The sequence below is a fragment of the Sebastes umbrosus genome, chromosome 21 (genome assembly GCF_015220745.1).
Source record: "Sebastes umbrosus isolate fSebUmb1 chromosome 21, fSebUmb1.pri, whole genome shotgun sequence".
In the NCBI taxonomy this organism is placed as follows: domain Eukaryota; kingdom Metazoa; phylum Chordata; class Actinopteri; order Perciformes; family Sebastidae; genus Sebastes; species Sebastes umbrosus.
The window spans coordinates 16,885,695-16,911,390 of record NC_051289.1 but is presented as its reverse complement, the minus strand read 5'-3'; the positions used below and the strand labels follow the sequence as shown (position 1 = coordinate 16,911,390).

Genomic DNA, 25,696 nt, shown 5'->3' with positions numbered 1-25,696 from the left:
GATACCGAGGGAAATTCAAGTTTCCAGCATCACAGTTCCATAGTGCAAAACTTGTTAGTAAAAAGGCAGTAAAAAAGTTAGTAGTACAAAGTACAAAGTACAAAAAAATATACCAAATATAAAAATACAAGGAGATGAAGAAATCTGTTAAAACTGAATATAGTGCAGGGTAACAGCTGTGATACACGACTATTAAAAAAAGTGAATATAGTGCAGAAGAGACTGTTAAAAATGAATATAGTGCAGGGTAACTCCAGTAACTTCGTCTATGAAAGTAGGAAGAGAAAAGAGATTTTGATATAAAAAAAGACTTTTACAACCCAAATATCTCATGTAACAAAAGATAAAGTAACAACAAACACATGGGACACATGATTATAACCTGGAACATTTTGATTTGTGCTGTCTTTAAACTTATGGTGAAGGAATTCATTTCATTAAAAAAGTGAATATAGTGATGTTGCATTGCAGAGGAAACAGTTGAAAGTGGCTCAATGTCTCCATCTGCTGCACCTTAGTCGTTTTTACCACCGCAATGCACCAACACGACTCCCGGAACCTTTGTGTGCATGTTGCTTGTTTCTATGGGGGCGTATTAAAGTGGTACGCCTTCAAATCAAAATTGTGTTGGAAGTTAGCTGACATTTGCTGTCATACTGCATAAAGAGCAAAGAGTAGAGGATATAATGATGCTAAAACATGTTCGGACGTTGACACCAGTATTAAGGACTAGCTATCATCACAGTAAAACACGTGGACAGTCTTACAGCTCTGCAGCAGGAGGTGAAGACACAGGAACAGGTATGTGGTGGAGACATGCAGTAACTTAATACTGACTGTAGGAGGCAGCAGAGGGCCTCCATACTGTCAGTACAGACATTAAACACCTGTAACTGCATCACACTCAATGTTAATCAATGCAAAGACTGTAGGTCTTCAAGCAAGACATCATCACTTAGAGTCAATACACTACACTAAATCCACAAATACATGTTGATGGGTCATAACAGAACAAGCACGAGTTTAATTAATAACCTTAAATGAGGGCCCATTAAGTTACCTCAGTGAGCCACCATGAACAGCACCAAGGCCCTGAAAGTGGTAAACCTGAATGAGATGCAGCCATCATTATTGTTTTAGTGTAGTTTTCCTGCTTTGACATGTTAAAACGACTTATGAAAAAAAGCCATGTTGTTTTCCTAAGGTTGCTCCAATTATTTTCACTTTAGGATTTATTTATTTTTTATTTAAAAAGGATCCCCATTAGCTGATACCAACTGCACCAGCTGGTCTTCCTGGGGACTGAAATGAAGTACATTACATTTATCACATACATACTATATATACAACATCATACTTGTGTTACACTAATAACATTCACATTTTCCAAACATATATAAATTTCACATTCATACACAATCTTCCGCAACCATTTAGACCTCAAAGCCCATCATCAGGGAAAAGGAACAAAAGAAAAAACATACATGACCAACTCTGGGCTATCGATCAGCTGCTTAAGTAATGTATTCTTGGTATTGGTATTTGAATGAGGATTTGATAGAGGATTGACGGATGTAAAGAGGGCAGCTATTCCAATGATGATTATCATAATTGATTAATTTACTCTAATAAATAGACAAAAATCAGAACTTTCTCATGTTTGATCAAATGAAACCAGAAAGTTCTTGTCCTTCTCTCTTAATTAATGACTTTACTCAATTATCAACACAGTTGATGACAAATTTTAATTGACTTATCATGTCAGTGCTATTCTTAATTGTCTAAGTATTTGCTTTAACCCTAAGAGACCCACCAAAGACCCGTTTTTGTCTTTTTTTCAGGGTGGTCTTTAGGGGGAGATATCAGGTCAACAGTTAATGTCACATAGAAGGGGTGTACATCATCTGAAAGCTGGGAACCTGAAGATTAATTTGAGATACAGCTCAACACTGTGTGTCAAGTTGTTCTAGTCATAAATCTGAAATAAACATGAATTAATTAATTGGTTAAAATAAATTGTGAAAGTGTAGAAAAATATGATGGCCATCCCCATGCTCACTTATGTCTCATAAGTTGTTGCAGCAATTTTTTGGTTGAAACCATTTGTTACACAGATTTGGTGCTAAATTTTACCTTTTTTTAACCACTTGAATTGATTAAAATGATCAATAATTCCTCCAAAATACCACATTAAGACACCAAGACCTTGAGGAACACCATAGAAAAAGCCATCTATATCAAAAACTTAACATTTGGAGATTTCTGCAAGAATTGCGTTTTTCGGCAATTGGATGGCGAGCACTTTTGTTGTGTAAACTGCTCAGAAACCCCCTTATTGTCAATCTACCTAGGAAAGCCATCCATCCTCTGAATGCTCTACATATCTAATTTGTGGCTGAAAAGTTTCATGAGGCTGTGATTATCCTAGAGGTCACCAAAGGTCATTTTATACAGTGAGGTCAAATTTCAAAAAAGGGTCTCACTATATGAAATGGCTACTATGAATTCCTATGAACTACTAGAAATCTCCTCTCAGAAACAGTTATACCACTAAGATATGATGCTACTGTTTAATCTGCATTGCCCTAAAGTGTTACTGTGAGTTAGTAAAATGGAAAACACACACACAGGTAGTTAAAACGTGGTTCCTCTCCCTTGCACACACTGCACTGTGTGATAATTTGTTTGAGGTCTAGCAGAGTAGAGAGGGCTGCCTGAGACAAATTGCCTTTTTTTCCCACTTCACTGGGTTTTGTTTAGCAGTCCCTTCTCCTTAGAATGGCCTGTGTGAGCGCTCGGTAGCTTTGTTTTCCTTGCTGTTCTCTCTTGGATGCAGTTGCCTCTGGCTGCGGTTGACAGCTGGATTCCCCAGGATGACCCTAAACAATGTCGGGTCAACTACCTGCTGCAACCTCAAGCCACAATGGCACACTCACACACACTTATAAACACACAGTTGAGACAGAGCGAGAGGCCAAGGCCCCTCAACGCCTCAATCCAGACCACCTCTTTCATTGTTTCACTGTCTGTCACCGTTTCTGTTATCAAGTCTGTCCACATGAAAACGATTTACATTCCATCTCCATCCCTCCTACCGTGGAGGTTAAACTCAGTGTCTCTTTCTAAGTGTTGTGGTCCATATTGGTTTCTGTCTGTGCATCTTTATCATTCTCTGTCATTAGCTGTGGGACAGACTGTGGTCGCGGAGCGCAGGGGGTCCGTGGTTACCGTGGCGATAAACCGGCCCGAGGTGCGTAATGCGGTGAACCAGGAGACAGCGAGGCGTCTGCTGGAAGAGCTGGAAGCCTTCGACAGTGACCCAGACTTAAATGTGGCTGTCCTGCATGGGAAAGGTAAGAGGATTGTAAGAGACAGAATGGATGCGTGAAAATATGCTGTTGCCTGGCTCAGAGTTACTTCACTCAGGCAGATATTTACAGACATACAACAGAGTTTGAGTCTAGTTTGAATCTTATTGTCTGTAGTTACAGGCCAACCAGGCATCCTCAGCATCAGTCATGTTCCTCTAGGTCAGGGGTCATCAACCTGCAGCTCTGGAGCCACATGCGGCTCTTTAGGCCCTCTCCAAAGTCATAATATTATAAATTAGTAATTTTACGTGTTATTTTCTTTTTTTCTCGCAAAGTTTTGACTTTATTCACGTAATATTACGACTTTTCTTTTGTAAAGTTATGACTTTATTCTCGTAATATTACGACTTTTTTTTTGTAAAGTTTTGACTTTATTCTCGTAATATTACGACTTTTTTTCTCATAAAGGTATGACTTTATTCTCGTAGTTATGATTTTATTCTCATAATTTTCGGACTTTTTTTCTCATAAAGTTATGACGTTGTTCTCGTAATGTTACGACTTTTTTCTTGTAATATTATGACTTTATTCTGGAAATCTCAGATTGTAGTTTTGCGGCTCCAGACAGATTTTTTTTAATTTTTCTTTGCCTAAAATGGCTATTTTGATATTAAAGGTTGCTGACCCCTGATCTAGGTTCTGTGTTTCCTCTTCCTTTATTTATCTGCACCTCATTTTTTTTTACATTTCAGCTTAACAACTGGTCATGTAATTTTTGGGAATATCATGAAATTCTGAGAGCTTTACACCTGAAAGAAATATTTTTTTGGGAAATATGTTATATATATTTGTTTTCATGTGGAGAGATAGACAAGAAGATTGTTATCATTCTTCTGTCTCTACACTAAATTTGAAACTACTGCCAGCAGCCGGTTAGCTTAGTTTACCCCAAAGACCAGAAACAGCTGGAAACCACTATCCAAGTTGTGCAAAAGGTACCAAAATATCACCTACCACCCCCTCTAAACCTCACAAATTATTATATCTCGTTTGCTTAATCTGTACAAAAACCAAAGTGTAACAACACTAGGTGTGTGAATCACCAGAGGCTTTACAATACGATATTTTCACAATACTTAATGCACGATAGTCTTATTGCGATTTTAAACATTTTGCAATATGCTGAGTATTGCAATAACATATATTGCGATTTATTATTTTTTTTTCAACTGCAAATTATGCAGTTTGTCAACATCTGCCTTTATCTCTGTTCATCTCAGAGTTTTCATTCATATATCTTGAGGTCAGAGGTCAAGGGACCCCTTTGAAAATGGCAGTTTTTCCTCACCAAAATAGCATAACTTTGGAGCATTATTTAGCATTCTTCCTGACATGCTAACATAACATGGTTGCCAATCGATTCCCGCTACAACCTCTGAAAGACGAGTTGCGGCCGACAGATTGTTAAGAGGTTAATAGTTTCTATAATAAAAGATCGATACTTGACGTCCGTTTATCGATATACAATATTGCCACGCAAAATATCTAATATAGATATTATGCTGTATCAATTTTTCCCCCACCCCTAAAAAACACGTTGTGGTTTTACAGAGTATAATGTGCCAGACTATTTCCTGACCAGAAGCAGTAACCTCCTGGAGTCTCCACTAGTTGCTTGGCAACACTGCAGTGACAAGAAGCTTCATTCAATCTGGAAATTAGATGCATTGTCTTTGCAAATTAGAAAATTTGTAGGCACCTTTTTTGCCTGAAAGTATTTTACAACTTCCCATCTTCCTGGTTTTTACAAGTTAAGGAAACCAGACTCATTAATAGCCCTTAATTATTAAGTTGTATGGGCTCAAAAATACTTGCAAAACCAGAAAGGAAAGTCATGGGATAGTCATTGAAACCTCTCAGTCCTTCTCTCCCACCTCTCCTCTGTCTTACTACCTTCTCTCCATCACATTCTTCCTGTGCAGCTTTTTCTCCTCGGAGTCCTTAGATCTAGCCGAAAATGCCGAGGTGACCAGACCGGTGCACACGCAGAAAAAACACACCTGTGAGGTGGCCTGCTCTGTGTCAGCCGCCCAAAGCCAGAATCATGACACGGCACTAATACCTCTGAAAATAATCATCACACACACTGAATGAACTCCTTCCCTCAGTGGAAATAATGTCTTCAACCTGGATCAACCTGTCCGCTGTATGAAGTGCACCGTTGGCCTCAAGAGACACAAGTATATACTTTGTTTGGTACTTGAGAGGTTGGAGTCTCTCCAGACGACGGCTGCAGAGTGCTACTAGTCTCAGCTGTGAACAGAAAACAGTGTGTGTGTGTGTTAGAGAGTAATTAGCTCGTGTTAAATGGGTTAGCAATGAGCGGCACAGTAGGTCATCCCAGCAAAAAGTGGCTCTTCTGTGATTCCAATAATGTCTGTAATGTGCTTTTAATCGTACCGCCACACATTGCTGTCAGCAGGTTGTCCTGTATTATAACAAGAAGACTGACCTTCAGAGGTGATTAGCGGTCTGTCTGTTATGAGATGACAAGCAGGGAGGTTTTGAGTTTGGCTGTATTAGTGTTTCTGGAAAAACATAAGGAATCCATTTTGTTCAAATTAGCGCCAACATGATCACTCTCTGTGTCGACATTTTTATTTTTTTAACTTGTGAAGTTAAGAGTAATTGCTTTCTGCAGGTTTTTTGAATATGCTGGCACATATTTGGAGTGTTTGGGATTCGGATTTTTGTGGGCGTTTGTGGTCATGTACGATCTAGATGTCAACCTAGCTGAGTCACTACAGGCACACGTTCCGCTGAACTGAATCTGTAAAGCCTCACTAGTCACCATAAAAACACATTGTACAGTGCTACAATTTGTGTTTTCTAACTTTCAAGTTACAAAAAACAACATACATGTAGTTTTTATTTGTCAGAGACTTGAGGAATCCACGCAAATCTCTTTTGAAAGAGACAACAGTTAATGTTCCCAGTTTATCACAGAGGTGTTGAATAGTGTTGAGGTCAGGTCTCTGTGGTGGAATGTAACTAAATACAATTACTAAAGTACTGTTCTTAAGTACAAATCAGAGGTACCTGTACTTTACCGAGTCTTTTCTTTTCATGGCACTTTCTACTTCTGCTTCACCACATTTTAGAGGGAAATATGGTACTTTTTTTTACTTTACTACAATTATTTGACAGCTTTAGTTTATAGTTACTTTGCAAATTAAGTTTTTTAAGCTCTTCTAAAATGTTTTCTTATAAATTAAACTACTTTACCCAACAGTATATACAAGTATAGCTGAAATGATTTGTCGATTAGTTTATTGACAGAAAATGAATTGGCAACTGTTTTGATAATCGTTTAAGTCAATTTATTCTTAATAATTTTGAATTTTGTACCGCTGAATGGACAAATCAAACATTAAGAAGGTGTCACTTTAGGCTCTGAGAAATTGTGACGGCATTTCTCACTACTGTAATTTTTACAAACCAAACAATCAATGAATTAATGGAGAAAATAATCAGCAGATTAATCCACAATGAAAATAATCATTAGTTGCAGTCCGATAAAAAATAGTTCAAAAGCTCCACCTCAACCAACTACTACAGTGTAATCCTGCTTTTACATTAAAGCATGAATAATAAACATATAATGATATAATAATAATAATAATAATAATAATAATCTAATGATAATATATGATAGTATAAAAGTCACAGAGTACTTTTACTTTTAATACTTTAAGTAGATTTTCCTGATGTATACTTACACACTTTTACTTAATGTTTTCTATTAGTACTTTTACTTCCGTAAAGGATCTGATTTGAGTTTTCCTACACCAAACTGGTAGAACCACTGCTTAGCTGGCTTTGTGCACGGGGCTCAGGTCTTTTTCACAGCGGATATTTTGACTTGTCATAGTAGGAAAAGTACAGGTGTAACTTACTTATAAAGCTCCGTTGTATTCAAGTGTCCCAGTAAAGCCATGATGGTGTGACTGAGAGCCAGAATGCTCAATACCAGGACCCATAAACTGCAGCAGCTAAATGGAATTCAGCCATCATTAATTTCATTATTTACAACTGTGTTATTCCTACCGTGATATGTCAAAATGTCTGTGGTGAAAAAGGCCTATTATCATGTTAGAACATTTGTAACTTTTTCAACTTGTTTAAAACAGTGATTCCCAATGTTATGGATTGTATCCCTTTAAAATGAAGCACTGTCTATTTGTGACTCTTCATTAGTGGTTCAGAATGTCATTTTTGACCAGGTTAACGAAAGACAGATTTGATTTCCTTTCTTAATATGAAAGCTTTTTAGAGGCTTGAAGTGGTAACATTTCCAGTAATTCAGGAGAAAAAAAACACAAAATTTAGACGAAAGGCTCATATAATTTTGTGTAGCACATCATATTTTTTTGTCTGCTTTACTACTATGTTAATCGGCCACCACATCTTAGATTACTGTACAAGTAAGGGCGAACACAACTACAGCTGCAATAATGAATCGATTAGTTGTCAAATATGAGAATTTATTTTTTTTTGAAAAAAAAGTTAAAATTTTCTGATTCCAGCTTCTTAAATGTGAATATTTTCTGTTAGTTTCTTTACTTCTCTATGACAGTAAGCTGACTGTCTTTTGAATTGTGGACAAAACAAGACATTTGAGGACGTCATCTTGGGCTTTGGGAAACACTGATCAACATTTTTCACCTTTTTTCTGACATTTTATAGACCAAACAACTAATCGATTGATCGAGAAAATAATCAACAGATTAATCGGCAATTAAACAAATCATTAGTTGCAGCCCTAAACACAGTCCACATACTATTGGTCTTATCATATACTTTCTACAGAAGACAGTTCCTGTGAAAACAGTTTTTTCAGCATGAAGAAATGTATTTTCTTTCACAATGTTGGTGAAATGTCCCTTAAAAGCTCAAAAACTCTGAACCCACAAGGCTTCAATTTAGCGTCCCCATCATTGCTCACATAGCTCAGTCTGCTTGGTCCCTCAGTTCACTAACAAACCTCCTTAAGAGTCTAAATAATGCTTTAAGATCCTCCATGAATGGACCAGCGCTCCATAGCTTTTGCTCTTTTTTTCCCTACAAGGACAAAGGGGTTTAGGGAGTTCTGTCACATAAACAGCATGACGCACTGTTTTTCTATAATTGCCCTGCGCTGACCCACAGCTGTAATCAAAGCTCCCAGTTGATGGGTGTTGCTGGCACATGTGTTCGTTATAATCATTTTCATTACTGTTACATTACGGAGAGAGGAGGATTTTTATGAGTCTCTGCCTGAGCCTGTGACATAGTGTTTGTAGGCCTCTTGGGTAATGTTGTAATTACCACATGAAACCAACGGAAGGGGCTGTGGTTGGAGTATGTTAGTCTTCCATTAATGAGGATATTGTGTAGCTGCATATGTGTGTGTGAGCACATGCATGATTTGTGACTATGCATTGGATTTGGGCTCTTTAGGGAAGAGAAGCATTTGTGTGCCAGCCAGCCCAAAAGCAAAGCTTGCTATCCAAATTGCAGCCCTCGGACTCCAGCTCAACTTGTTGTTTTTTTCATCCTCATCATTTTCCCTTCCTCTCTGACTTTCCAGCTGCCATACTTTGTAATTTTGTGGTCTCCTCCAGGAGGGAATTTCTGCGCTGGTTATGATCTGAAAGAGCTGGCCAATCACACAGCCTCCCTCAAATTGGAGCAAGATGTCACCAAGGGTCCCGGTCCGATGGTGAGCGCTGTTTGGGCTGTGTGTGTGCGCTAGTGATGGTTATATCTATATTTCCTTATGATCTTAATGGAGGGCTAAAGTTTTCCACAAAAACAGGTAGTGGTGAAGATTTGAGTTTAGGGAATGATGTTGAATAAGGGGAAATGCAGCTGCGTGTGTTGTGCATGTTGCAGAAAGTCCTTGACAAAGAATAAGGATTATTGCATAAATGATGCACTGTAAGCTACTAGAACTGCAGCCTCTTTAAAATCAGTTTGGATTGCACATGTTTCTGGATTGAGTGGACCTCCTGTGCAGAATATTATACCACTGTATTACAGAATAACACACAGTGCTTCATTTGTGTTAACAATTCTTCTGTGTTGTTTTTACTGTCCTACAGCTTTGCATGTATACAGTATGAGTGTGTGTGTGTGTGTGTGTGTGTGTGTGTGTGTGTGTGTGTGTGTGTGCGTTTTGATGTACTAATCTGGTTGTTTCCTCCAGGGTCCGTCCCGTTTGGCGCTGTCGAAGCCGCTGATAGCAGCAGTCAGCGGCTACGCTGTGGCCGGAGGGCTGGAGCTGGCTCTGCTGGCAGATCTGAGAGTGGTGGAGGAGAGCGCCGTCATGGGGGTGTTCTGTCGCCGGTTTGGTACGTCTGACACCTCATTGTCTTCACTTGCTACTACAGTTACTACTGTACTATGCTGTACTGTTCTTCTACTAGTAGTGGCGGTGGAAGGACAGTATTACTACTTGTTTAAAAATGATACCAGTGCCTTTTTTTATTTTTTAAACCTTCATTCAAGGTAGTTTTGCGGAGTGCATCGATGAATACCATCCTTTTTTAGAAACTCCCTACTGACACAGTTACACACATCCACACCTGGAAGCTGCCCCAATAGAAGCACAGTCTGATCTGTTGGCCACTGAGCAGCTACACTGGATCTGTTGGGGGGGGCTGGGGGGGGGGTTAAGGCCTTGCTTAAGGGCAACACAGTGGTGGTAATGAAGGAGGTGCAAACACTGCTCGTTCACGTTCTCTACCCAGGTTTATCCTGCTGGTCCGGTGACAGGCTCTTCTCCAGCTGGTAGTGCTACTATTCTTTGTACAACTACTGCTTCAGCTTTTATTTCAGCTAATAGTACTCCTTAAAGGGACAGTGTATAGGATTTAGTGGCATCTAGTGGTGTGATTACAGATGGCAACCAACCGAGTACCCCTCCGCTCACTCCTTCATTTCCAAGACTGCAGTAACGTGAGCTGCCGGGTGTAAAACCGTAGTAACGCCGTTTCGCCATTCTATTAGTAACAACATTACTTTAGAAGCAACGGAAGTCAGACGGCGCGTGGCGGTACCACAGATTTGCACTCTGTGGCTCACGTTACCGCAGTTTCCCAAGTGTGTCGGAGAACTACGGTGGCCTTCAGGTAACACGAAAGGCTCTCAGTTGAGCCAGTGTTTGGCCTGTCCGTTCTGGGCTACTGTAGAAACATGGCGGAGCAACATGGTGGACTCGGTGAAGAGGACTCGCTCCCCATGTAGATATGAAGGGCTCAATAATTGTTAGTTTCAGGTGATTAGACACTAATGAATTTTATATTCCATTTTTCCTAATAGATCCCTGAAATGTTACACACTGTTGCTTTAAAGTTTCTCTAATGCTATTACTGATAGTATTGATACAACAACAACTAATAACACCACGACTAGTTCAAAACTATGAGAGTTACCTCAACTACTGCGGCCGCTTGATGTATCTTTTACCCCTGCAACTGTCACTAGTAGTTGTAGTAGCAGTTCTACCTCTTAGCACTTGCTGAGCTCCTATAAATACTTGTAATACTTCTCTCTACTTGTTGTGGTATTACCTCGACTACTCCCACTACAACTGCTACCACTACCTGTTACTAGAATAAGCTCAGCTACTACTACTTGACTCATCTGTCAGGATTCATGCTGCTGCTACTAGCTCAAGCTACTTTGAATACTTATTTTTGATTGTCTTCTAGTGATACTAGTGCAGGGGTCAGCCACCTTTACTATCAAAAGAGCCATGTTAGGCAAAAAAAAATTATAATAATCTGTCTGGAGCCGCAAAACATTTGAACATTGTGATATATAAGTCTAATGCAGTGAGGGCCAAAGTGCAAATGTACGACAGAGTATTAGGGCCACATTGAGGGAAACAAATCTGAGATTTTGAGAATAAAGTCCTAATATTACAAGAAAAATAGTTGTTCTATTACGAGAATAAAGTCATAACTTTACGTGAATAAAAGTTGTAATAATACGAGAATAAAGTCATAACTTTACGAGAATAAAAGTCGTAATATTACGAGAATAAAGTCATAACTTTACGAGAAAAAAGTTGCAATATTATGAGAATAAAATCATAACTTTATGAGAAAAAAATCGTAATATTACGAGAATAAAGTCAGAACTTTACGAGACAAAAAGAAAATAACACGTAAATATACTACTTTATAATATTATGACTTTATTCTCGTAATATTATGACTTTATTCTCAAAATCTTGGATTTCTTTTTTTTCCTCAATATGGCCCTAATACTCCGTCGTACCATAGACCTACAACAATGACAAATGAAATTGAAAATGTAAACAAAAAAACAGTTATTCATTTCCACAAATGTTATTAAAAATCCACAGGGAGCCACTGGAGAGGGGCTAAAGAGCCGCATGTGGCCCCGGAGCCGCAGGTGGCAGACCCCTGTACTAGTGGGTATACTCTTTGTATTTTAACCTTGCTGCTACTGTTAATATAGCTAATACAATCCTATCACTACTGGCAGTAGTAATAGGAATAGTTTTACTTCTACCATCAACACCTCTCTCCCCCCGTAGTCTCTGTTTTGCTGCTCCTTCCACCTTTGTGTATTTGCTCATCTAATTATATCTGTCCATGAAAGTATCCTTGTGTTTTTTCTTTGTATCCGCGCATACATCATCCGTCTTTTAATGCCAGGAAGTCAACGCTGTGTTTCTATTTTTCAACTTTGTTACTCTGTCCTCTGTTATCACCCCAGCCTCCTCTTGTTTGTGTGCGAGGACGGAGTCGTAGTGCGATAACACCAGTGACCGTGACCTTTTGGCATCACGGCCAGAGTCTGCTGGGCAGTCTTGATAAGTAGCAGAGGAAGCAACCCTCTGCCAGGTTTCCACTGCGGGGCCAAACAGGGCTTACATATTATTTATGTCACACAATTTCCTCATAAACAACATTTTCCTTTTTTGGCGTCTCGCAGCTCACTGGCATGGTTTTGCCCGCTGACTCGGCTATAGTTTTAAAAGGACAAGTAGTACTTTGGAACTTCTGCTGTAAACACTTTAAGCTAATCCTGATCCCAGCAAGTCGTGGTTGGCTTTACTATGTAAAAGTAGCTCGTGTCGGACCGTTGCAGCATCTCTCGTGTAGCTGTCATTGCTTCAGCCGTGCTACTAGAGGGTTTAAAATACAAGCATGGTGTTTATAAATACAACTGTTGTACTATAATTTACTGGCAGTACTAGATTTAGAGTGTAAACATGCAGGGCTTATCATCTCAGGCCTGTAATTTACAGGAGAGCATCCTGGCAGTGCCCCTTGTCTTTCTGTCTGTCTGACTGTCCGTCCTCCCAGACTGTCTGGTGGCTAGTCTTCAGTGCCAGGCCACGCTCCTGTCTCTCTGTAATGTCACTTCTCAGTTTTAGAGCCGTTTTACCATACCTTGAAGAAAAACATATTTCTCAAAGTAGGGAGTCGAAAAAAATGATCCTTTTGGTAACAGTACTGGAACTTACGGAAGAGTATTAGGAACAGGCATAGGGGGAAAAAGCAGGAAGATTTTTTTTTTTTTATTCTGTATTTCGAGACGTCTGGCACTAATACTTAAAGTTTGACCTTATTCTTGAAATTTCAACTTTATTCTTGACATTTCTATCTTATTCTCAACAGTTCGACTTTATTCTCGAAAAGCAAAATAAAAAAACTAAAAAAAAACTACCTCCTCTCATTTTTTTCCCTTATGCCTAGCTCGGATATAGTTTCATCTGTGACAATATTTATTACCACTTTCAAATCTAAGTTTTTCATATATCTAATTGCATATGTCCTTTGCCTGTCATTGATTGTGCAATCAGAGTCTCTTAGAGTCTCTATTTTACCAATAATTAAAGTGAAAGTGAAACAGTCAACCATGTTAAGCTGGTTTACTAAATGGATTTCCACTCTAATGAACTGTTATATAACAAACATGACAAATGTCAGCATTTAATCTTTAATCTTTCGTGCAGCTTTAGTGGCGAGAGCGCCGCTATGTTGCAGTTCTCTTGCCTATGACTTCATGAGGTTGGTTGGCTCGGCTGAGTTACACAGATACAACGGTAGAGACCGTGAAAGACGGAGACTGAGGAGACGAAGGGCAGGACAAAACTGCTTTTTTTTTCTTTTAAATGCTGACATTTGTCATGTTTGTTATATAATTGGTCATTATAGTGGAAATCCATTTAGCTTAACTTGGTTGACTGTTTCACTTCCACTTTAAAATACATATCTCACCTAGCAAAATGAGCATGCTCCACTATTAATGCTGTATGTGTCTGTACAAATATGTCTCTGTCATGTCCTGTTGTTTTTATATTGTTTTATCTGTCTGTTTTAATTAATTCTTGTAAGGTGTCCTTGGGTGTCCAGAAAGGCGCCACCAAATAAAATGTATTATTATTATTATTATTATTGTATGTTACCTGCTGTTAACATTCAAATTCAAGCAACATCTTTGCTGTCTGCCAGAAACAAAAAGAGAGGAGAAGTAGAAAAACACTAGGATTGAAGATGAAGAGAAGTACAGATCAGGAGAGACGGACACAGGAGAAGACGTATAATACAAGGGTTATAATTTTAACGATGGATTATCGGTGCATCTCTGGATACAAACTGACAAACATCTTTCAACAGAAGAATCTCAGCCTGAGCTCTGCGTGTCCCATTAGGGATGAAATCAATCTAATGCCTGCACTCAAACCTCTTCCATCAGCTCAAAAGTATGTTTGGGAGGCAGAAATGAGCATTACTGCGGTTTCGACACATTAAGTTGCACATTTCCTCCCAGTAATTAATTCCCCGCCTCTTGATTGCCACATATCTCCAGGCTTGTTTGTCAACACATTTGAGTCGTTTCCCCCAGCTTAGTTGAAAACCACTGCGGTTTTTCAAATGTGCATTTAGCGAGAGTGGTTATTACTTTGACTGCTGGTTTTCAGCATTTTTATACCCATACTATGCGTAGTTGTATGCTGCACCACCGGCATCTTCACCTTTTCAAGCCTGTAGTTAGTGTAGTTTAAATCCTGCTGTGGGTGAGGGAACGTTAACAAGATTTAATTGGGCTGCATTCCACAATGATATATTTCTCATAAGACCTTAAGTTTAGAAAAAATAGACTTCACAGTGGAAAACGAGTGCGTTTTCCCAACATTAAACAATTGAAAACCGAACTTCCCTCCCTATTTACATCAAAAGTAGTGCCGCTCTGTGGGACGCAGAGTTTATTTAAAGATCCTGTTTCTTACAGATTATTTCCTTTTAATGGTTGAATTCTGTAACCGTTTTGGGGTCGGGCACAGATGGCAGCAGCCGGAGGGAATCCCTGGTGGCTTTGGAGTCAAGAAAACCCTCAGAGGCTCACTGCGCCGCTCTGATGTGGGCCAATGGCAACCATAAGGATCTGACAGCTTTCTGGCACGTGATTGGCTGCCGAACCTGTGGCTTCCTGTCTGGGGCCCCTCTGCCTCGCCGAGGAGGAAATGAGAAGGAGGAGATGGTTGCGTCACAGGAGTCTGGTATTAGTGTCTGCTGCTCGTTGGATTTTGAGAGACCTGAAGGAAAAACCACCGTGCTTACCTAATTCCCTGATGTTATTTTGGTTCCTTAACCCAGAGGAACATTACAAAGCAAAAAAAAAAAAGAAGTTGGCACCGGAAAAGGAAACTTAAAATAGTTCAGTAATACTTCATTCAAGGATTTTTCTTTAAACGGTGAGGCTAAATCAGGCAAGCATGGAGGATGTCCAGGATTGTTAGGATAGTACTTCCCTGTTTGAAGTAGAGACCGCCAAATGGAGACCCCTCAAACACATAAAATCAGTCATCAGTCCGCGTCTCCTGCCTCTTCTTCACAATTTTAAGTCCTGGGACGAGGGACAGACGAAGAGTGCCAAATAAGAAGAAGCCACATGTTGAATTGAAGTCAAACCTCCATCCAAAGCTGACATAACATCGGCCAATTCAAACACCCGCTCAGTCAGTTTGAAACTGAGTGACATGGTCCAGTGATTACATCATATCACTTCAAAACCGGCAGTCTTTTCCATTAAGAATGAATAGACGAATGTGCAGAGACGGAAATCAGTCAACCTTTTTTTGATAAATTGATGGCGAGGTATGGGCATCGTTTTGGACAGTTACAAATAGCTTCATATTAATCTAAAGATCCTCATGTCTGGACTAATTTGAAACTTTTTACTTCACATTTTGGGGCAGATTAAGTTCCTTTCATGTGATTTAGTTCTGTCTTATGAGGTGTTACATGTCCTCTGCTATTTTCATGGTTTAAGACCCTGTTTGCAGCCTTGGTGGTCTTGTATAGCGGCGCTCTGCAAACTAAAGAATACACAGCCCTGGTATTAACTCAGTGGGCTAAACACATGAAATCAAAGTTAACTGTGTGGCACTTCGTGTTTGACCCAGCCCAATGCAGCTATTCTCCTTCATTCCTAGTGAGCATTTCAAAGTGAGCCTCCGATTGAAGGTCTGCTCTTTTCTCTCTCTCTCTGTCCATTTTAGTCTGGAGTTGTCCGGAAATCGTTAATCCACATCAAACTTAATCGCATTACCCTCATGGGAGGCCATTGTAGTGGGTTTTACTTTGATGTGGCGAGGATGCCAGCAGCACCAGCAGCAAACCAGAACACCTCAGTGTGTCGTGTTTCACACTCTGTTTTCAAGGTTATTAGTAGCTGTAGATGTTGGATGTGATGTCACGTGGGTTGTGATCTCCTCATATTGTCGGACTTATCAGCAAAATATCATGTAGAGAAAATCTGACTTTTCTGTTCTGGCTTCCCAAGGCCACAAGGAGTTCAGAGGTCAGTTTAAGAGTAGCAGTCTTTCAGCCGGTAGGGATTCAGCAGAGTGAATAATAGCTGACGAAGGGACTTTAATCTACTTCTCTCTCTTCAATAACTGCTGCCTGGTTTGATTTTACATGCTGAATAGATGCTTGGGATTTTATAGGTGCTATTTGCTATGAAAGATATAGAGGAGTAATGTCTACCTGAGCAGAGAATGAAGTCGCTCTGTCTCGTTAGCGCTGTTAGCTGTGAGCCGCCTGCTCAGCCTTCGCCATGTTGAGATCTTGCATTTGGCACCTTTTTAAGACAACAATGGTTAAGTATAATGTACCCAAATATGTACATACAGATGCAAACAGACAGGATCTGCAGCATTTGTTGTTGCAGTTAAAACTATAAAGCAGCATAACCTCTTTTTAAATGTTCATTTTTTTATCTTTCTGTTACCATTTTTAGCACAGTTAAAGGAACCACTGCTAACATTGTTATATTTTTTTATAAAAAAATAGTTCAGATTTTTAAAAAGTCAGTGTGCATTGCAGTTAACTGTCCTTTTAGTAGTTAGGAGTTAACAGTTAAGAACATTGTATCGTTACTAAATGTGACTGAAAGAATCTCTGAAAATGTAATGAAATACTTTTAAATGGTCTTTTTTAGCAAATGAATGCTCACTGAGGATACTATATTATAGCAAAATACTTAAGTTTCTTACTGAAACTGTTTGTGATGACTCAAATATGATTCGCTGTGCTGCTATCAGAGGCCAACACATCATATCTAACTCTGTAGATAAAATACAAGGCTCCTTCTTTCCGTCACACTTCTCCTACACGTCAGTCCGATAAGCTGTGATGGCCCTATGATGCAGGAAGAGAACCATCTCTTATATCGAGTTATTAAAACAATAGGCTTTGCTGACTCATGTTAATAACAAGCCTTCATTCTTGACAATGGGCTTATCTGCTTCGAACAAGACGGCAGACGTCTCCTTTCCAAATGTTTAGCTCATTACTGAAGAACAACGATGACATATCCACACTTTTGTTTTGCGGACGCTAACTGATTATCTCGTATCAGGGTCACTGCCAAACGTTTTTCTCTCTGTGAAAACTTCAGAAGCCACCGCTCTCCATCTCAGCCATCCTCTTTCAAGCCAAACATGCCTTTTGAGTTAAAACTACTTCAATGAGTCGCTTCCAACCTATCAGCTCCCATTCATGTGGGACAAAGCGCAGGTCTGTGTAAATTCCCGCAAACAGGACACATCAGAGACGGGACTATCAGACAGAGAGAGGAGGGTGAGGGCTGGAGGTGCTGGAGACGAGTGCTGTGGATAAGGAGGGAGATCCTTCCGGTTGCTGATAGCGATGGTGCCAACAGCAGCACCACAGACAGACTGACTGGAGGTCAACCTGGCTCTTTATCTATTCTTCTTAGAGTCAGGCTCCGTCTTCCTCTCACTGTTTTCTAGCCAGCCTCCCGTCTCTCTCCCTCATTCCTTTCACTTCCTCTTTCTGTCTTTTGCTCTAATCAAGGGTGACAGTGTTGGACGCGACATAGACAAGCGCTTTGCACTAATCAGCCATCTGTTGCTGAGGACTAGAGCAATGATTCTGCAGTTAGTGGGTACAGGGAAAGACTGTAGAGTAGCTAAACACATTTGAAAAAAATGGAAATTATGATTTGATTGAGAAGTCTAAAGAGTAATGGTGAAATGGGTGAAATAGATGGCTAAAGGTAATGGCTTGATGGTTAAAGTAATTAGCTTAGAGTAATGGATACTGGCTAAATTGTTGAAATAGTAAGCTAAAAATCGATAAATTATTTAAATGTAAAGCTTAAAAGTAACGGATACAAGTTAAAATAGTTAGCTAGTATTGTTAAGTGGTTGAAATAGGTAAAAGTAATGGATACATTTTTAAATAGATAGCAAAAAGTAATGGATAAACAGTTGAAATGGTTAAAAGTAATGAATAAATGGTGAAAAAGCTAAAAGTAATGGATGAATTGTGAACGTGTTTTTCTAAGTACTGCAAAAATGGTTGAATTATCTAAAAGTAATGGATAAGTGGTTGAAATAGATGGATAAAAGTAATGGTTAAATGGTTTAAAATATTAGTTTAGAGTAATGGATACTGGCTAAATTGTCAAAATATAATACATTTTGAAATAGATAGCTAAAAGTAATTGATAAACAGTCAAAATGGCTAAAAGTAATGAATAAATGTGAAAAAGCTGATCTAAGTGCTGCAAAAATGGTTACTTATCTAAAAGTAATTGATAAGTGGTTGAAATAGATGGATACAATTAATGGATACATAGTTGAAATAGTTGGCTAAAAGTAATGGCTAAATGGTTTAAATAATAAGCTTAGAGTAATGGATATTGGCTAAATTGTCAAAATATAGTAAGCTGAAAATAATCGGTAACTGATTTAAGTGAATAGCTAAAAGTAATGAATACAAAGTTAAAATAGGTTTAATATCTAAGTACGGCAAAAATGGTTGAATAAAGTAATGGATAAGTGTTTGAAATAGATGGCTAAATGGTTTAAGTTGATGGATACTGGCTAAATTTTTATAATAGTAAGCTAAAAATACATTTTATTAAATGAAATGGAAATGGAAAAAGTAACGGATAAAAAGTAAAAATACTTAGCTAGCTAAAAGTATTGCAAAAATGGTTGAAAAAGCAATGGATAAATGAGGTGGGTGTACAGCAGACAATATATGTTAGGAACCACTGGACTAAAGGATGGTGTGTGTGTGTGTGTGTGTGTGTGTGTGTGTGTGTGTGTGTGTGTGTGTGTGTGTGTGCTGTACAGTCATGCTTGTAAAGGAATGCCCTTGTGTGTGTAGTTACATGTGGTGCAAGACAAAGCTCCACGGAGCAAAACCAGCTGAAACACTCGCAGTTGTTGTCTCAGTCAATATTGAAAAGACCTTGACACCTGCATTGCAAGGATCTGTGCTATTCTTATAATTCAATCGCAGCGAAAGGAATTCAGCCGTCATTTATGTTGCATTTCATCGGCTCAGGGCGCTCAGCCGTACGCTCTGTAATTTACGTATCAGTCGGATATACTCCTATAATGGGGGATGACTGAAAAATTGAGTAAAATCTAGCATTTTGCAGACAGTGCAACACCCCCTTCACCCCCCCACCTAATCACAGTCCTCTTTCTGTCAGAACGCCACATGTGCTGACTGTCTGAACCCAGAACCAGGCCTCTGGATTGGTCGCACGTGTATTAACACCGGTATTCCATGTATTCCAATTTAATTTATTTGAACGACATGGAGCGAGAGAGTAGCTCGCAGAGTATGAATAGAATCACAGTATTTCCACGACTCCCTACAGAATGAGCCAGGGGGGGGGGAGTTAAAAAACAAAACCTGAAAGCTAGCATGATGATTTGGGGTTATGAAAACATGTCCGACACATGTGCTCTCAATAAGGGGCGGTCAAATAGAATCAGCGACTTGGAGGAATTAGGGGAGTCGGGATTGTGGCGTGGAACTTGGGAGCGCTGAACGGTAGAAAGTACGCCAGTTCCAGCTGGTGCTCTTTAGAAATTAGGACAGATGCCAGAAGCTTACTGTACCTTGCAGTGTACTCTCTCTCTCACTGCTCTTGTTTCTCCCTCCTGTTCCTCTTTCTCTCCGGTATACCCAGTAATAATGCAAATGTGTCCAGTGAGACTGAGAGTAAGGAGGAGTTTGAGTTTTCACGTACTGACTGAAAGACAGACAGAAAGCAGAGTTACAGTTGAGGAGTAAAATTGTTTCAAAACTTTGTTTTTTTTAGAAAACCCCGACATCTACATTCTGGATATATTTTTCACTGGCACGGGAATTTCTAAATGTTTAAACTAATAATTATTTTCATTATCAATCAGTCTGTCAATTTTCTTTTAGATTTATCAATCAGACAATATGTTGCAGAATCCAGTAAACTGTCCATCAAAATTTCTTAGAGCCCAAGGAGACATCTTATAATTGCTTGTTTTTTCCAAAGTCCAGAGATATTCAATTTACAATAATGTAAAACAGAAAAATACAGTCAATGCTCGCATTGAAGTTCGAAAAAGAAAATATTTTGCATTTTTTTCTTGATCAAAGTCTAATACTGACTGACTAATTGAATATTAGATGAATCACCTGATTTTTTTAGTGCCCAGTAAAAGTCTTTTAGTATAAATGCATTTTTAGATGTAGCATGGAATATTTCTGGATACTCTGCAGTATATTTGTGCCAACTTATGTGACTGTGATACAACATGTACTGAAGACATACTTTATACTGAACAACATCTCCTCTTCTTTCAGGAGTTCCCCTGATTGATGGAGGCACAGTGCGGCTCCCGCGTCTCATCGGTCTGTCACGAGCCCTCGACCTGATTCTGACTGGACGACCTATCGGAGCGCAGGAGGCTCTTGCCTACGGACTGGCTAACAGAGTTGTTCCTGATGGCCAAGGTATTGGAGTTAGTGTCGATTGTGTGTTTATCAGTGCTGCGCAATGGATAGGGCTGAGTATCCCAACAATACATTATGAATACCGACCAAAATGTGTCCATCGCAACATGTATCTTTGAGATATTTCCTGATCTAAATTTATTGATTATTACATCATTTCAAAATTGCATTGTCATCAGTCTAAAACTTAAAGGGCGGGTACAGCTGCTATCTGTTCCGTTTTTCTCAAATGGAAACGCCCACTCAGCCGTTGCAAAAAGCAGTGACGTAGGTTACCAACGTCAGCTAAAATGACTGTTTTTACCTTGCAGAACACGGGGGTTGCTGGTCTACCGCTGCATCGATTGCTTCGTTAGTTTGTTAGTTAGTTAGTTAGTTAGTTTAAGTTACTGTATGCAACGTTAATACACTGACTATAAGGATGTTTATATACTGTACATGTAGCAGCGTCATCATGCAGAAACCTACATCAGGTCACATGGGATAAAGTTTTGAGAAGGGCTTGGGAAAATTTGCATCAAAATTTGAATGTTGGGATTTGAATACATAAGGAACACCACTGGGAGGCTACAGAATGATTAAAAATGTTTTTTTTAAATAATGGACCCGCTCTGTAGCTGACATTGCAGTGCTCGTGTGGATTCATTTTGTAGTAGTGAAATATAGCCAGATGTTTCTACTCACAACACAAAACATGGTGACAAGTGAGAGGTAAACTGGAAATTCAGTCTAGTGCAACATACAAGGTGTGTTTACAGTGCATTGTAGTTAGTATTATAGGACAATTGAAGACAAATGGTAGAGATGTGAAGACCAGATACGGTGGAGGCTGAAAGTCCTCCGTCTGTGTGGCAGAAGTAGAAATCGTTATTCATTGTGAAGACCGGTCATGTAGACAGACACTACAGAGAAACAGGCCTGTGACCCATCTTCATTCAGGAAACATAATTTTTAAGAAACTGTCTTGTAGAATCTGTTTTCTTTCAACAACGTGCTGAAGCCATAACTCCCCATTAGCACTACCCTCTCCTCACTCATTCAAGCAGCAGTCTGAGGATAAAGTCATGCACACATTTCAATACGTCATTTCCTGTAATGCATGAACGCTCCCGTATCCTTAAAATCCCAGAAAAAGCCTTTCCATGTGCGAATCTCTGGTTCCCTGCCCTCTCTCCTCAGACGTTGGAAGAAGATTAGCTTAATTCTTTTAGGAAGTTCCTCTTCCCACAGTCAAGCCTCGGCCTAATTGGCCTCTCTGAGGGATGATCACTTAGTGCGGGTTTAACATCAGAGGGAAGCGAAGAAGTAGCGGCTCACCAACACATACATATACACAGGGCATCAAAGTGGAGCATCGTGAGGCGTAGTTTTTTCCCGTAGGACTGATCTAGATATGGTGTAGTGCTTTGTGAGCACTCTGCTTCCTCACCCAGAGAAACAGACCTGATGATTTTGTTTTTTGTAATAAGAGAAAGGGTTATTGACATAGTAACCTTTACGCAGTTCCTATGTTACAAGCAGCCACATTTCCTAGTGTATGCATATAATCTTCTGTGTGCGTTCTGTATTTGTGTCACTGTGTTGGACTGACTTCACGTTGCAACCACAGCTTTACAGGCAGCCCTGCAGTTAGCCGAGCAGATCAGCTCCTTCCCTCAGCAGTGTCTGCGGGCCGACCGCTCCTCAGCCGTGTACAGCTGCTACGACGCTCCCTCCTTCACACAGGTAGTGAATTTTAAACTAATGTGTCAGCTTCATACAGTTCATGCAATATCAAAGTACAGGTACATTATTTCACTGATGTACTGACTGAAATTCTTCAGTGTTTTTTTTGGTGATTTAACGTCCGTAACACATTTTATGTATGAGAGATCATTTGTAATTTATGCTATATGGGCCTCATGCAGCAACATTCAAAAAAAAGAGAGGAAAAAAAAGTCAACTCCAGATGCACCAGATGTTCTCAACCATCCAAATCTGCTCTTATCCAGGTGTGCGGAATGATGAATCCCACTCGTGTGGCCCTAAACGCCCCCTAAACACTAGATAAGGGCAGGTGTTGTTCTGTGTGCAAATACTCTGGCACATGCCCAAGAATTGGAGAGATACCACCAAAAAAAAAGACTGGAAGGAGAAGAAGAACATAGATGGATTGATAGATGGACCACAGAACGCATCTGAAGGAGCCATAATTTCAAGGCACGCGGAGGGGGTGGATGGCATAAGCATAGTACTACTGTTATTAGTACTGTTAAATAAACTTAAACAATGTAAATGTGATTTTCTAGAACATCAGTACTGGTGTTTACAGGAAACTCAAAAAGCATGGAAGAGCAGTATGTAAGCCACGCAATATCATCCAAGGATTTTTATAGTCTTCGTTGGGATCAATGGACCAATAGTATTTATATAATCATCCAATCATTATAATTCCTCTAAAACATATGATAATCTAAATTTGATTTATATGAAATTCATGCGTCTTATGTCCCTCAAATTTCAAAAGTGTGCTTCTTTTTCTTAAGAAGAGCAAACATAAGAAAACATTGTTAAATCCCATAAATCAGTGGGTACTAACAAAATAAGAACAAATCGTGGATACAAACAAAAATAAAATAATTTGTTTGTATATCGCTTTGTCACATACCGTGTTGGCACCCAAACTATTTTTTCCAGTTTGATTTTTTCTCAACGATGGTTTACTTACTACAAAGTTCTTACACACTAGAAAGTCTTTTAGACTCTTGTTTGTTCACTTTTTCAATGTTAATATTTCTTGCTTTTTCTCATATTTTAAATAATGACCATCAAACAATCGATGACATTTGCCCTCTGAAGTTGCCACCAGGTTGAGTTCATTAAGTTAAAAACCTTCTGATATACAAAGATGTTTTTTTTAATTGGTTTAATCTGTCTTCCTCTGTCCAGGCCATGCAGTACGAGATTGACCACGGGATTCCTGTCATCCAATCAGAGGCTGTCTCCGGGGCAACCAGGTTCACTACTGGAACAGGAAGAGGAGGACAATTCTAGGATTTAGTTTGCGGAGGCCGCGTGCATTTCAGGTGATCTAACACATCTAGCTGCTTTAATGCTGGAGGTCCACTGCTTTCAAGACACGTTGTTTTCAATTTGTGGTCTCTTTTAGACGACGTTTGATGCATCTGGTTGATTTTGCATTAAGATAAAGCCAGCTCATTACCTAGCCAACCGTCTAAGCATCTCTTCCTAAATTTCAGATATAGTGACTAGTAGTTGTTTGAAATAAAAGTGAACTAAGTGAGAATGTTCCCTTTATTCACCCTGTTATTTTTGGGTGTTTTATTATTATTATTTAGGTTTTTGTGTGAGCAATAAGCATAGTTTTTGGAGAAATGACATCTAAAATAGCAGAAAGATAAGACACAAAGGTAATGTTAGTCTAAGGTATATTTTAAATCCACAATTTGCAATTAACGTACAACTGTCAGTCTGTAAGCTCCACATTTCATGTAGAAATACCCAAGCTGATTAAACCAGTGAATTATAAATATACATGTTTAAAGAAATGGTCTTGTACCTTTTATTTTTTTCAAAGCAAATCATCAAGGAGAGCCACTGAGATATCTTTATGTGCTGGGCGATGCAGAACTATAGGAAGGCTGTGACCACAAAACGAATCCAACACAAAAGACTGAAAAAGGCATCAAAAGCACAAAACCTGCAGCAGCTCGCCATTGTTCCTTTGAAAAAAAACAACACTTGATTACTGGGATAAGACGTGTGTTTGTGTGCATGTGCGTGTGACCCAGTATCCATAGCAATATACTGTAATTAGTGCTGAAGATTCAGCACTTCTTTGTCAGATCTGTGCCAGGTGTAAGCATTCCTATGGTTTTGGAGCACGCCTCCCCTTAATTTTGCGTGTCGGATTGACGCGTGTGCATCACACACAACATACAAGATTCACTTCGTCTGCAAGTTTGTGTGAACTCTTTCGTGACCTTTTTAGATGCTCCTTAATAAAAATGTGATGCAGGTAGTGTGAAGAACTAAAACGATGTATGGTAATGTGTGTGTGTGTGTGTTTGAGAGCAAAAGAGATAGTTGCAGACATACAAAGACCTCATTAGGTCTAGGAGGTGTCCTGTCTAGACAGTGTGATGACAGGACACAGAACCTCTGTTTAATGTTTCCTCCTCCTCCCTCGACTTCCAATTCACCCAACACACACACACACATACACACACACACATATCACCTGCTCTGCCTCCGGGGATGCACACACACATACACACACACAGTTGCTTAATGTCAAGCAAAATGTTAAGGACACAGAAGAATTGAAGTGCCTTTATCACAGGATGTTATGTTATGATAGCACTGGAGAGCACCAGAGAAAGAAGAAGAAGCTGTGGATGCTTTTGTGCCGGTTTGTGTTTGTTTAATATGACGCATGCCCAAAGTTAATGCACCATGAATTGTTTAAAACATGCTGTTTGTCACCATGAGCTGACTCATATGAGGCGGTAAAAATCCCCTATTTCCTTTCATAGTTTTTATCCGCAAAATGACTTTTTCCTCCGTCTCTGGCACTGATGCCAGAGCCAAAAAAGGCATCTTGAGGAAACTCACCATTCACTGTATTATTGCCAATGAATTTTCTATTTTTTGTTTCAGCTTAACCACTGAATCTGTGTTATAAATCAGGAAATAAGCTCTCATTTAAGCAAATGGGAATTTTGAGTCCAAGAAAAACGAACAAATCTGATAAATGACGTCCTTGAGAGCACTGGTTTCTCTGTGAGCCCAGTAGGGCGTCCTCAGTCCTGGTTCTGTTATTTTAGAGTTTGATCTGTCTGTGTTGCCTCTCACTAACACACACATGGGCACACGGGGACACGCATAATGCTGTCTCAAACAAGTCTTTGCACATTATTTTACAGACAGGATCTTTATATCTCCTCTGGTATGGTATGGCCTATACGAAATGGTTGCAAGTAATATTAAATAAAAGCCCACATAAGATTTAATAAATGGGCAATACAATGCAAA

The 25,696-nt window shown here is 39.3% G+C and overlaps 1 protein-coding gene across 2 annotated transcripts; it reads left to right on the top strand.

The window, feature by feature from the left end:
- The first annotated feature begins 581 nt into the window (after positions 1–581).
- zgc:101569 (uncharacterized protein LOC449822 homolog) lies at positions 582–24,699 on the top strand. Of its 2 annotated transcripts, XM_037757485.1 has the most exons (8): positions 582–801; positions 3,183–3,353; positions 8,975–9,072; positions 9,559–9,703; positions 20,513–20,662; positions 22,272–22,387; positions 23,591–23,727; positions 24,240–24,699. In XM_037757485.1, the coding sequence occupies exons 1-7, from the start codon at positions 687–689 to the stop codon at positions 23,693–23,695; spliced, it is 900 nt and encodes a 299-aa protein (XP_037613413.1). In that variant the 5' UTR covers positions 582–686; the 3' UTR covers positions 23,696–23,727; positions 24,240–24,699. The 2 variants fall into 2 exon arrangements, with proteins under 2 accessions (XP_037613413.1, XP_037613412.1); XM_037757484.1 differs by having other exon boundaries at positions 23,591–24,699.
- Positions 24,700–25,696: the final 997 nt, after the last annotated feature.

Excerpts from the sequence above, each read along its gene's own strand:
- zgc:101569 (XM_037757485.1), top strand. The coding sequence starts at position 687 with ATGATGCTAAAACATGTTCGGACGTTGACACCAGTATTAAGGACTAGC. Across the intron at positions 802-3,182 it reads AGGTGAAGACACAGGAACAG|CTGTGGGACAGACTGTGGTC; the intron begins GTATGTGGTGGA and ends CTCTGTCATTAG. Across the intron at positions 9,073-9,558 it reads CCAAGGGTCCCGGTCCGATG|GGTCCGTCCCGTTTGGCGCT; the intron begins GTGAGCGCTGTT and ends TGTTTCCTCCAG.